This window comes from Diaphorina citri, unplaced genomic scaffold, assembly GCF_000475195.1.
Source record: "Diaphorina citri unplaced genomic scaffold, Diaci psyllid genome assembly version 1.1 scaffold2961, whole genome shotgun sequence".
NCBI classification, from domain to species: domain Eukaryota; kingdom Metazoa; phylum Arthropoda; class Insecta; order Hemiptera; family Psyllidae; genus Diaphorina; species Diaphorina citri.
The window spans coordinates 10,825-25,442 of NW_007380373.1; the positions used below are offsets into that span (position 1 = coordinate 10,825).

The window sequence follows — 14,618 nt, forward strand, 5'->3', positions numbered from 1 at the left end:
TTCTTTCTACATGTCCATGTCCGAAACCAACCAACCAATCAATCAATCAATCAATCAATTAAAATCAAATCTCAAATTCTTTGTGGTAAAGCAGAGTTTTTTCACAACTTCCTTTGTAATCAATTTCCATATTTCAATAATCTTTTTACACTGGTAATGGCCCCACTGGTCGCTGTTCGATTAAAGTAGCTACTCAATTGTCCTCACGAGGCTGAGTGCACCCCGAACTCCTAGCACAGAGCCGAAAAATATCTCGGCCCCGCCGAGAATCGAACCCGGGCCTCCTGCGTGCAAGCCTAGTGTGATACCCACTCGGCCATGTCCGAACCATTGGAGCCTTCTTTCCTTTATCTTCCTTGAGATCTCGTACGAGTTTGCTCCGCTAAAAAAAGGACTTACCCTCACTCCCAGATCTGCCTCGTAGCCTCCCTTGCTTTGCATCTGATTCTGGATGGCTCTCAGTCTTGAATTGCCCAGCTCCACATCTCCCGAGCCTATGTGTCCGGTAAGACAAAGAGAAAAAAGGTATGTTCATTAATTTTCTTTGAGAAAGAAATATAAAAAGTGTAAGTGGAGTTCAACATATTCTGGATCTCTTCTTACTGTCCGAACCATTGGGGTCTTCTTTCCTGTATCTTCGTTGAGATCTCGTATGAGTTTGCCTTGCACTTACCCTCACTCCCAGATCTGCTTCGTAGCCTCCCTTGCTTTGCATCTGATTCTGGATGGCTCTCAGTCTTGAATTGCCCAGCTCCACATCTCCCGAGCCTATGTGTCCGGTGTGCTGGAAATTGGTAGGCTCTCCTATCATGGACCGATCGATACGCATTGGGCGCCGAACCTGGTGCCTTTTGCGCTGAAAGTGGAGAATGGGCGAACATTAGAAACATCATTATAACACACCATAGGTCATACACAAAAAACCCAATCTGAGGCTTAGGTGTAGGGGCTAGACAGCCCTTGAGGATGGGTTAAGCTTCTACGAACACACTATAGGTATAGTACTTTTCAACTTAAAAAATAAATAATAATGATACTAGTAAATAAAAACCATCATTATAACACAATTAACACACCATAGGTCATACACAAAAAACCCAATCTGAGGCTTAAGTGTAGGGGCTAGACAGCCCTTAAGGATGGGTTAAGCTTCTACGAACACACTATAGGTATAGTACTTTTCAACTTAAAAAATAAATAATAATGATACTAGTAAATAAAAACCATCATTATAACACATCATAGGTCATACACAAAAAACCCAATCTGAAGCTTAGGTGTAGGGGCTAGACAGCCCTTAAGGATGGGTTAAGTTCTACGAACACACTATAGGTATAGTACTTTTCAACTTAAAAAATAAATAATAATGATACTCGTAAATAAAAACGTGAGGCCGAACCCAATTTGGCATAATAATGTAAATGTAAATATAGTCCATAATTTTACAGCATGAGGCAGAAAATAACCATAAAACAGGAATTGTCTTACGGATGGTTCTTTTCTTCTTGATGCTGTCGAATTTTCTTTAATGTCTGGCCTTTTCGCTGGGAATTCAAGGCATAGTAATGTAAATGTAAATATAGTCCATAATTTTACAGCATGAGGCAGAAAATAACCATAAAACAGGAATTGTCTTACGGAATGGTTCTTTAGCATAATAATGTAAACGTAAATATAGTCCATAATTTTACAGCATGAGGCAGAAAATAACCATTAAAACAGGAATTGTCTTACGGATGGTTCTTTTCTTCTTGATGCTGTCGAATTTTCTTTAATGTCTTGCCTTTTCGCTGGGAATTCAACCTTAAGTGGTACTCCAGACGTTGGTCAAAGGTTACCTTGGTGCGTTTAGTTACCACTTTGGTTAAAAATGATACTCATAAATAAAAACGTGAAGCCGAACCCAATTTGGCATAATAATGTAAATGTAAATATAGTCCATAATTTTACAGCATGAGGCAGAAAATAACCATTGAAACAGGAATTGTCTTACGGATGGTTCTTTTCTTCTTGATGCTGTCGAATTTCCTTTAATGTCATGCCTTTTCGCTGGGAATTCAACCTTAAGTGGTACTCCAGACGTTGGTCAAAGGTTACCTTGGTGCGTTTAGTTACCACTTTGGTTAAAGGTTTGACCAAAGGTCAGACTTTGGTCAAAGGTTTAGTTACCTGTGGGGCGGTGGGTTGGTTAATACAGCAGGAGAACCATTGGAGCCACATTTCGCCTGCCATATTGCCTGACTGGTACCCTGACATTGGAGAGAAGGGGTGAGTCTGAAAGCAGAAAGACAAGGTAGGGGGAAGTGTTACAAAAGACAAAAGTGATCTATAGTCAAGGCCGAATGGGCTGACATAGAGAACACATAGTATTCTAATTCATTTTCTATATATATTGCTACTTGACAAAGTATCCCGTTTAGAGAAACTTTTTTTTTGAAACTTATTTTTAAGTTATTAAAAATTGTTGTGAGAAGCCAGCCCATTGTCGGAGATAGTCCCGGGCTCCCAGGGCCCTAGACCAGGGATTTCCAACTTCCATATTCATTTTCTATATATATTGCTATTTGACAAAGTATCCCGTTTAGAGAAACTTTTTTTTGAAACGTTTTTTTTTAATTATTAAAAATTGTTGTGAGAAGCCAGCCCATTGTCGGAGATAGTCCCGGGCTCCCAGGGCCCTAGACCAGGGATTTCCAACTTCCATGTGTATGCGGGCCACATTGGCAGGTATTTCGCGGGGTACATACATAAGGGAGCAGGCCCATCCAAGGATTTTATCGAGGGGAGGATGTGGTTACTCCACATTTTCAGAGTCCACCCCATAGTAAAAGAGAAAAAATGAAGCCTGATGGGGCCCACCCAAAAACCACGCGGACCACGAAAATGTTCTGGGGGCCACATGTGGCCCGCAGGCCGCTAGTTGGAAACCCCTGCCCTAGACTATAAAGCTATAAACGGTCCAGCTTGTTCCACTCATTGGTATTCACAACAAGTCTCAAGGTGCTAGGAGTCAGCTGTTACAGAAATGGTTACCTAGCTCCTCGTTAGATCTACTTCCTTTGTCCATTATGATGGCGATGATACCCGGTATTCAATTATATTGAGACGAATGTAAACAATATGGGGTGGTACCAAGGGAGCAGGCCCATCCAAGGATTTTATCGAGGGGAGGGTGTGGTTGCTCCACATTTTCAGAGTCCACCCAATAGTAAAAGAGAAAAAAATGAAGCCTGATGGGGCCCACCCAAAAACCACGCGGACCATGTATTAGTCATGTCTAGGGCAGGGGTTTCCAACTAGGAAACCCCTGCCCTAGACTATAAAGCTATAAACGGTCCAGCTTGTTTCACTCATTGGTATTCACAACAAGTCTCAAGGTGCTAGGAGTCAGCTGTTACAGAAATGGTTACCTAGCTCCTCGCTAGGTCTACTTCCTTTGTCCATTATGATGGCGATGATATCCGGTATTCAATTATATTGAGACGAATGTAAACAATATAGGGTGGTACAGATGAAGGAGCCAGCCTAGTTAGCTTGGGAGTGCGTCTACCTTGTAAGCACTAGGTTGCGGGTTAGATTCCCGCCCGGGGCTGATTTTATCCTAAACGGATAAGGTTCGTTCTCGGAACGGCTGGCTTTCTCCTGTCCTGTCTTTCTCTTCGCTTTTGGGACGATAAGACCTTAGCAGTTACAGTTCCCTCTCTGAAATTTTAGGCTGGTTTTCTCCCTGAAAAGAGTTTTTCAGGGGAGGAAATGCAGTGAGAATTCGAATAGTTTTGATTTTGATGATATCTAATCGATCCTCATCGAATCGATGATATCAGTACATGAGAGTGTCCAACCATTTACGGTAGTGATTCAGAGGGTTCTCGATTATCTGTTGAGAGTTATTTATCACTCAATTGAGACAATTTATCAACAATCTTTTACTAGCAATTCGAATTTGATTTCAACACAGCTTCGTGCTACGCCCCCTATAATCCAAATCAACACGTCTACCGCTGAGCTGAGGGTTCTCTCATTTTAAAGATAGTCGGCCAGCCTAGTTGGATTGGTTGGTAGCCCGCCTGCCTTGTAAGCGCTAGGCTGCGGGTTCGATTCTCGCCCGGGGTGGATTTTATCCTGAAGGGATAAGGTAATCAGAGTGTCGAACCATTTACGGTAGTAATTCGATTATCTGTTGAGAGTTATTTATCACTCAATTGAGACAATTTATCACCAATCTTTTACTAGCAATTCGAATTTGATTTCAACACAGCTTCGTGCTACGCCCCCTATATTCCAAATCAACACGTCTACCGCTGAGCTGAGGGTTCTCTCATTTTAAAGATAGTCGGCCAGCCTAGTTAGATTGGTTGGTAGCCCGCCTGCCTTGTAAGCGCTAGGCTGCGGGTTCGATTCTCGCCCGGGGTGGATTTTATCCTGAAGGGATAAGGTCCGTTCTCGGAACGGCTGGTTTTCTCCTATCCGGTCTTCTTTCTCTCTTCGATTTCGGGACGATAAGAGCCTAGCACTTACAGTTCCCTCTATCAAACCTCTTGGGAAAAAAAACGTAACTTGTACAATACGGTCAACTAATTCAAGTGTGCGTTTGCCTTTACTCTGACCTACGCGCGGCAGTCAAAGTGCTGCCCGGTTTTATTAGGGGCAACGCCTCTTCTAAAAACTTTCACTCTGGTCTTATTTGTCTTCCTAGATTAGCAACTAGACATTAACCTGTTCCCGGACTCTCGGACAAACAAGACTGGTAAACAGGAGGGCATGGGTTCAATCCCGGCCAAGGCATTTAATTTTATCCTACTAATTTATTTCAGAATTTGTCCACATAATAATAGCGCCCTAAAGGGGACGCCTCGGGGTTAATTTCTGCTCAAGACTCTGAATAAAAATTTCCTCTCATTTCTTCTTCTTCTCCTCCTTCCTCGTCTTTTGTTCTCATTACCCTTCATATCTTCGGATATTCTCAATAATGTTCTCAGCTGTGCCTTGCTCTTCTCCCCCCTTTCATATTTCAGAGAATTCTGTAGTTCTGTACCCTCCTGATAACCCCACGGATTTACAATAGACCCCAATCACAGCCCCTCTTCAGATTATGTTGAGAAATATATTGTAAGAAATTTCAATCAGCGAGGTGCAAGTGTGATTGATAATTTGATATCCAAGATTATTTACGTTTTAATTTGATGAGCAAGACAGCCGAGTTAGCATGGAGAATAGTGCGTCTGTCTTGTAAGTGCTAGGTCGCGGGTTCGATTCCCGCCCGGGACGAACTTTATCCTAATAATCTGAGGAGCAAGCCAGCCGAGTTAGCATGGAGAATAGTGCGTCTGTCTTGTAAGTGCTAGGTCGCGGGTTCGATTCCCGCCCGGGACGAACTTTATCCTAAACAGTTAAGGTTTGTTCTCGGAAGCGAAGGCTATCTCCTATCCTGTCTTCCTTCTCTCTTCGATTTCAGGACCATAAAACCTCAGGAGTTACAGTTCATTCTATAAAATCTCTTTAAAAAAAAAAAAAAACTGTCAAATTTCGATTGCAAATATTTCTACTTGATCCTTTTTTTCGTCTCTTATCCATGACCACCAAAATGGGAGGGAGGCGTGTTTCTAATCTGCCTCGTCTATCGGGGGCGTGTGTCTCCTAAACGATCAGGTTTGTTTTCGGAAGCGCAGGCTATCTCATCCTATCCTGTCTTCCTTCTCTCTTCGATTTCAGGACCATAAAACCTCAGCAGTTACAGTTCATTCTATAAAATCTCTTTAAAAAAACTCTCAAATTTCGATTGCAAATATTTCTAGTTAATCCTTTTTTCGTCTCTTATCCATGACCACCAAAATGGGAGGGAGGCGTGTTTCTAATCTGCCTCGTCTATCGGGGGTGTGTGTCTCCTAAATGTAAATTTCTGCCTCTATTTCTTCATAGTATTTTCTGCACGGCTCTCTTTTTCGCTTCGGTTTCCGCCCATTTCATTGTTCTAAAGTTCAAGTTTGACGTGGTTTGCACTTTCTTCAACACTCTCATCCTCATTTAGTATTAATGATAATGAGCGCCTCAAACTCTTCAGATTCATCAGGCATGTTCTCATGGACTCTACATCATATTGACGAATTAAATGGAGGAATTATAATTTTGTTAGGCATAGAACTCTTCACAGATTCATCAGGCATGTTCTCATGGACTCTACATCATATTGACGAATTAAATGGAGGAATTATAATTTTGTTAGGCATAAATTCAATGGTTGTCACAATTGTCGTTCCCCGCTTACTATGCTAAATTTTATGACTTGTCTTGGACTCGAACTACCCATCTAAAGATTCAAAGTCAACAGTGCTAACCACTACACCACTGAGGTTGTTGGTTGACGAATAGATCAGTTGCGCTTACTTGGGTGATGTTTCAAAGTCATAGAGCAGGAAAAATGAGTACCAACGGAATTTTTCTTTTTCTTCTACTCACAATTGTCGTTCCCCGCTTACTACGCTAAATTTTATGACTTGTCTTGGACTTGAACTACCCACCTAAAGATTCAAAGTCAACAGTGCAGACAGTGCTAACCACTACACCACTGAGGTTGTTGGTTGACGAATTAAATGTTTTTCTAAGGCTCAAATAGATTCGTTCTCGGAACAACTGGCTTTCTCTTATCCACTATTTGTCTCTTCAGTTTTGGAACGATAATACATCTCAGGAGTTACTGCAAAAGCTCCCTCTATGAAAGCTCTTCACAAAAGATCCCAAAGAACACAACCCTCTAAGTCGGGGTTGTGCCTTTGCCGAAAAATTAATATATATTTTCGTGTCCAGACGGAAGTGGCTCCACGTTGCCGTCCCTGGAAACGATCTAATACTCAATATTAAATCGGCTAAACTTTCTACCACCAGATATGCATCAAGCCGAAAAATTAATAGCTCATCCTTAAAGGGAATTCAGCTAAAAACATGCCTTACGAACAGGGTTGGACATTGGACGCAACAGGGTTGTAGGCGCTAGATTTCAGGAGGTAAATGCATTTCTTTTGCCGAACCACAACCAACCTCAAAGGTGTAGGGGTTAACGCGTTGGACTTCGGATCTGGAGGTTGATGGTTCGAGTCCAGTACATGTCAAATTTATCTACGTGTAATAAATGTAATAATTGGGGAACGATAGACACCCATTTAAGTATGCCTAACACAATTGAAAATTCCTCTTTTTCTGAACCACTACAGAGACGAGGAGGATTAAGCTTGTCTGCCCACACTTCTCCATGCTCTAGTAAGTAAAAGATGACCTTTGCAGCTTCGGATTAACTGTGGAGCCACTGTCAAATTAGCAGGATGGATAAGAAAGAGAACCATTTCAAATTGATCCCAAGGGCAAGGGAGATCTCGACCCTTGACAAATGAAGTTTGTCAAGTTCATGGATTCCAATCCACTCGATCATTTCCGATTTTTGGGAAACAAAACTTGATTTTCCAGATTTCAAGTTGGAATTAACCACGAAGTTACTAACTTACGTCTAAGATCAAACACGATTTTTTCCCCTAAAAAATGCCTGTGGGCAATGTAATTGAGTGTTCCCATTACACACGACACGATTTTCTTCCGAACGACACAAAGTGTCCTTATAGGCAATGTAATTTAAACGAGTGTTCCCACTACACACGACACAAATTTTTTCCGAACGACAAGTGGGAACGGACCTTTACACAAGCGTGTTCCATGATATCCTCTACTCCTCTATCAAACAAGTCAAGTACCAGATAAGTAAAGTTATATCGTATGGAACAAGTATACAAAGTACCTGTCTTGAACCAAGATAGAGAAGTATACGAAGTACCTGATTTGAACCAAACTGCAGAAGTAACTAGAACCAAGTTAGACACTATCAATAAACAGACAGGCGCACGTCAAACTTTGCTGATGTATGTGACGTACATGCATGGTAAACTACAAATAACTTTTATACTGTAATGTGTGATTCCTCGCGTGGCTATAAAACGTCTTGGATACTTTGTAACTTTTTATGGAGGCTAAATCCCCATCAATGGCACGCTATAAGAGTACATAATACTATTGTGACGAAGTTCCCAAAGATAAATGGGTCACACGGTATGTATAAAAGTTAGATGTGTCTAGTATTGACACATCAAAAGAGTGTAAATCTAGAAGGTCCCTAAGAACAGACATAATACAATACGGTTAAATACGACATGGACAGTTATAATTATGACCGATAATGCCCCTATCACGAATCGAAACTTTTGAAAGACTAAGCTGACTGTTTCAAAAGATATACCTGACTACCACAGGATACATAGACTTTTACAAAGTACCTGTCTTGAACCAAGATAGAGAAGTATACGAAGTACCTGATTTGAACCAAACTGCAGAAGTAACTAGAACCAAGTTAGACACTATCAATAAACAGACAGGCGCACGTCAAACTTTGCTGACAAGTACGGATTTTGCTTACATCCGTACGTCTGGCCTCCAATACCTTGACCTGAAAATTCACACTTTGATAGACTTGTGGCCTAGACCTTAGACTAATTCACAGATATTGGAGGAAATGTGAAGATTGATCTGGGTTAATTTTGACAATTTATGATCTCTGCTAAATGATTCATAACAAATTAGCAAGCAATGTAATGGAGGTTTGAACGTGAAAACCACAGGTCTAATCTCCATCAGATGAAATTTATTGGTTTAGTTTGTGACCTCCCAAAATAAACCAATTTCAAAGAGTGTGCTAACCTAAATTATTGGGTGTTTGTTCGAGATCAACGCTTTTTTACTTTCCTTATCCTATAGGAAGGAAAGTAATGTAATCGGGTCAAATTTTCGATGGTCAGTTTTTAGTGCCAAAACACGTTTTGAGGTCCCTAGAGCCTAAATCCAAAGTTTCAGCCATTGGTCCGTGTGTCTGTCCTTCCTTCTGTCTGTAAACAAAATATCTCGAGAACGGTAAGAGCTAGAGACTTGAAATTTGGTATGTAGATGTCAAATGTGACAAGGATGCGAATACCTGTTTATCTATGATCAATATCAACAACACCTCTTACACAACGCTGCGTAAAATGCTCGAAAGGAGTTCCATGTTAACAGGTTTGACGTTTTCATATCAATACACACTCGTATTTTTGTATTACTTTTAATTTGAGCGTGCGTAGGCCGAAAAAAAATTAGTAATAGAAAGTAAAAATCGATGATTTATTCAGTGCGATTTGTAAAATACCTGTTTATCTATGATCAATATCAACAACACCTCTTACACAACGCTGCGTAAAATGCTCGAAAGACAGAGTTCCATGTTAACAGGTTTGACGTTTTCATATCAATACACACTCGTATTTGTATTACTTTTAATTTGAGCGTGCGTAGGCCGAAAAAAAATTAGTAATAGAAAGTAAAAATCGATGATTTATTCAGTGCGATTTGTGACAGGCGAAATGATAAGGCCGGAAACTTGTTTTGAAGACAAGTACGTTTAGCAACTAAAGCATAAACACACAAACAACCAGGAACCAAAGAACTGAAAAGGTGTGTCCACAAGTGGACTGACCATCGATCGATGTCGACTGAACCGTCCACACTGCCTGGACAACATAGATTCCCTTCGTCGATCGACTATGGACACACCTTAAAACAACTTGGGACTTTATCAAGATCCCATTGAGTAACCAAACAACTTGGGACACCGGGACACTGTTTTACTGTTTCGACAAGTCGAAAAAATTAGAACACAAACAGCTATCTAGGTGTATTTTCCTTTCGAGAAACTGTCGCAAAGGGTTTTGGAAACTGAAATGGCGCCTGTACTAAACCATAGGAAATACAAAATGGCGCCCCATCGGATCGATTCCGTTTCCGAAAGGAAAATACACCTTACCATGACTTTTTTAAGCCTCATTCAGGGTTTATACATTTCCTCCAACTTGAAATCGCAAGCCTTTTGAGTTTTAAGGCCATTTTCAAATTGCATGACTTTTCTAGATTTCCTTAAACCCGGTTATATCCTTTCAAACATTGCTATTATTCACACAGTGAGTTCACAATCAAAAGTATCGAGGCGGTGACAGTTCTGCTGACATTGAAACTCAACATCAGCAATCTCTACAATGTATGACATCAAATTACGAACATGTCAGCAACTAATATATTTGACTGACTATGGATAGTTTCTGTTGTCTCGGACGGGAATTGTACCTAAATATTACAATTATTACAACCTATAGGTATCTTATCTTGGAGTTCTTGGACAATCGACTTTCGAAAACCCAAGTGCTTTGTGATTTGGAGGTGAAAATGTCCGGAATGAAACACCTTTGATTAAAAAAAAAAAAGAAAGGTAAATCACAGCTTAGTGATTTTCAAATGTCTTAAATTAGAAACTTGAACAAAACAGCTATAGATACAGTGGTCGTACCTATCTATTTATTATAAAATTTCAATTCATAAAATTTATTATAAATCCCAGCAGCTTTAGACTATACTTAGCAAAGCACCTGATACTTAACATCTATTTCTCGGATATCTCATTACAAGGTATTTAACTTGAAACAGTTTTAAAGATAAAATCATCATGATGCTTTTTAGAGTCTTTAGTAATTTATACTTTGGAATTCGGCCGCTGTAAGTCGAACATTTCAATTGGAAATTAAATCCAACATGTTTTCTCAGATAAGTGACGTACCTATTACAAGTCACGAAACTCAAATCAAATGAAAGTTGCAGCAAAATTTCTACAAACCATGTACGAAACTGCATCTTAATTTGGACTTTGCAATACTGACAAAACAAGACAATAGGTATTCTCAATATTGTTCTCAGCTGTGCCTAGCTCTTCTCCCCCCTTTCATATTTCAGAGAATTCTGTAGTTCTGTACCCTCCTGATAACCCCACGGATTTACAATAGACCCCAATCACGAGGCGCTAGATTTCAGGAGGTAAATGCATTTCTTTTGCTGAACCACAACCAACCTCAGTGTTGTAGAAGTTAACGCGTTGGACTTCGGATCTGGAGGTTGATGGTTCGAGTCCAGTACATGTCAAATTTATCTACGTGTAACAATTGGGGAACGATAGTTGTGACACCCATTTAAGTATGCCTAACACAATTGAAAATTCCTCTTTTTCTGAACCACTACAGAGACGAAGAGGATTAAGCTTGTCTGCCCACACTTCTCCATGCTCTAGTAAGTAAAAGATGACCTTTGCAGCTTCGGATTAACTGTGGAGCCACTGGGAACTTTTGATCTTTTCAATCCAGTCAGGCGTAACCAAATAATCCTAGACCAATTTAGCCGACAAGAGAGAATTAGACTAAAGAATAATCGTGCTCCAGCCACACACAGCCAGATAAAGTAGATCGGTGGTGCTTGATGGGCTTATATTTCGGGGGCTGAGATTCGACTCGAAAAATACATGAAATTTGCAACTGCCAAAATCGAAATTGTTTTATTTTTGGCCTAGAATACCTCTTGATTTTTAGCAAAATCATCTCCAATTTACTCGTAAATTTTCCGGCCCAAAACATCTTTATCGAAATCAGTTCGTTTTGTGCATTCAAGTCATTCCTGAAAGTCGCTCCCCTGACCGACGCGACGTTCAAAAATGTGGTAGGAGATCCGGTTCACGAACCCGGATCTCTGGCCTCGAAGGCCATTAGAAAACCAAACCCCATGACGAGGGTTTAATGGGACCAAGAGAATACTAGACATTAGTGGATTAGTGCTAGTACAATGCGAAGATATACTCGTTCTTCAGGTGTATTTTAATTATAATTACTATGCTTTTAAATTCATTCATTACCTATACTCATTAGTTCCAGCACTCAGGGCTTCTTGAAATGCATGCGCGATAAAAATCGAGTTATACGCTGAACCATTTTTAATTATTCTGGATCCCAGTTTAATCCAGATTTGAAGCCAAATCCGACTTCGTAAAACGCGGTCTTAGCGAATCATAAATCCCGTCGAGGGAATCAAACAAGATAGACATCAACAGAAGAATGGTGACTTACATTTTCAGAAAATTTCAGTCTAAATTGATCAAGGACGAATTGAGTGGGGACTTCAGAGCATCACCAGAATGAACTGATGGAGGGGTGACGCCAGATGAATAGGTTGCTGCACACAAGTGACTAGATACATGGCACAAACCTGGAACAGAGGAAATAGTTATACAAATTAGCAGGATGAATAAGAAAGAGAACCATTTCAAATTGATCCCAAGGGTAAGGGAGATTTCGACCCTTGACAAATGAAGTTTGTCAAGTTCATGGATTCCAATCCACTCGATCCCATTTCCGATTTTTGGGAAACAAAACTTGATTTTCCAGATTTCAAGTTGGAATTAACCACGAAGTTACTAACTTACGTCTAAGATCAATCGATTTTTGGGAAACAAAACTTGATTTTTCAGATTTCAAGTTGGAATTAACCACGAAGTTACTAACTTACGTCTAAGATCAAAGAGGACCTTCTGATGACTTTAAGCAACCCGATCAAATTTCACCCTTGAGGTAATGAATATGTCGGTGTAGAATTCAATATTGGATAGACAACAGATGGCCTAATAACATTCACATTGAATGCGTAGATACATACCTCGTTCGATCTATACACATCCAAAATGTTCACCTTGAGACATAGGGCGTGTTCAATGCACGTACTAATCTCACATATCTTCCATACGTACCTTGCCAATCTTGCCTTGTGCAATCTCATGAAATACAAAGTCAATTTGGAACGTCAGGTGTCGAATTGAAATGCGAATCAAGTGTATATTGACCTTAATCGTTCTATCAGAGGTGGACATTTCATTGGCCCCTGATGCATTCAGTGCATTCCTTGTCCCTGCACAGCTTGTCTTAAATAGAGCAGAGCTATTTGAATATACTCATATGTCCTTCTGACATGATGCAATCAGTTTAAATCTTTGGAAAGAAAAAAAAGCCTGGATTTTTAAAAATTCTCATAATTTTGAAAATTGAACCAATGGCGGCGATTTAATGATCTGGGCTGAATTAGAGAAGAGACACACATTTAAAACGGGACTTTTTTCAACAGATACTGCATGCCGAATCTCGACACGCCATGTTATGAACATTTAAATCTTGGAAATAGATTACCTGCTTCACAACCTGGCAATCACTTATCACTTCAGCTTCAGCGTCCTCAGACATCTGAAATACTGAAGATTCCACTTTGTACACACCTTATAGAATGAAAGGAAACAAATTTAGTATGTACTTAAAGAATTTTTTAATTAGGTAGACTTACCTATTATTATTATTTAAAAAAAAAAAAAAACTCTCCCCCCTCCACCTACCTCCCCTGCTCCTACCACTACCAGTGCTCCTGTAACCACAGCAGCTCCTTACGTACCAGAACACAAATTTGATGGTGCCAGCTTCATTGGTAAGTTGAGATCCATATAAGTATAAGTAGCACTTTATTTAGACTCTCAACTTAGAACAAGTTGTTCCATTATACCAACAGTTTAATAGAGCACCTCTTTATTGTTCCATATGATCCATATGAATGGCTAAGGGTAGATTTCACCAATATTTTTCCAGTCCCTAGAAAGCCTGTTAGCTAATAGCCTGATAAATTCTATTTGAATTGTATAGGTTTATTAGGGTTGTTACAGGATAAAAATTAGTTTGGTGAAACCCTCTCTGAGAAGTAAATCAAACCAACTCTGACCTATTTTGGATTCAATGGGGCTCAACCAAATGACAATTTTTTTCGAGGTAGAGTCCTATTCCGATGTAAAAGTACCCAAAAAGTGCATTGGCGCACTCAAAAACATCCGAAACGGTCCCTAAATCCCCTAAAATGTCGCTGAAAGGTCGCAAAAAAATAACGTTGAAGCAGCCATGGTTTACGACCTGGCATGAACTGACGTCATCACGAAAAAATGGCTGCCCGCGAAAATTAATGGGGCTCAACCAAATGACAATTTTTTTCGAGATAGAGTCCTATTCCGATGTAAAAGTACCCAAAAAGTGCATTGGCGCACTCAAAAACGTCCAAAACGGTCCCTAAATGTCCTAAAATGTCGCTCAAAGGTCGCAAAAAAAAAAAAAAAAATAATAATAACGTTGAAGCAGCCATGGTTTACGACCTCGCATGAACTGACGTCATCACGAAAAAATGGCTGCCCGCGAAAATTTGTGCGTTTCAAAATTCGAAAATTTCAAACGAAGATTTCCCCTCTTAGGAAGCCTCAAATGAAATTTTAAGCATTTCTATTGAAATCAGCGTGTTTCGAACTTCCTTTATCAGCGAAGAAAAAAAAAAGTGGTTGTGCCCCATTTCATGATAATGCGAAGCAATTTTGTTGAATTTTAGACACAGGAGTCTAATGGTCCAAAGTAAACTTGGCTAATTGAATAGGTTAGGAACCCTATTAGCCGAAATTCTTTGATTCCGTAAGTGACGGAGCAACCCATCAATCAGAATTTCGTAGCAAAAAATTCACACCTTGTTTTGAGAGATTAGCTTCACAATTTTATTAAACTCCAGCCAGGGGCGTAAGCAGAGGTGTTTGTAACATATTAGAGGTCACCAAAACTTAAGCAAGGTCCCTTGGAACGGTCATAATTTCATCCAAAAACCGATACCGTTCA

General features: G+C 40.0%; 1 protein-coding gene across 1 annotated transcript; it reads right to left on the reverse strand.

Annotated features, from left to right (window-relative positions):
* Positions 1-399: 399 nt before the first annotated feature.
* LOC103519826 (CDC42 small effector protein homolog) lies at positions 400-12,873 on the reverse strand (the record flags this gene model as incomplete). Its single annotated transcript, XM_008484914.2, has 5 exons — positions 12,683-12,873; positions 12,006-12,144; positions 2,170-2,274; positions 604-856; positions 400-494 (listed from the first exon to the last, which is right to left on the reverse strand). Coding segments are annotated over exons 3-5 (435 nt in total), but the record flags the coding sequence as incomplete, so codon positions are not given.
* Between the last annotated feature and the right edge of the window lie 1,745 nt (positions 12,874-14,618).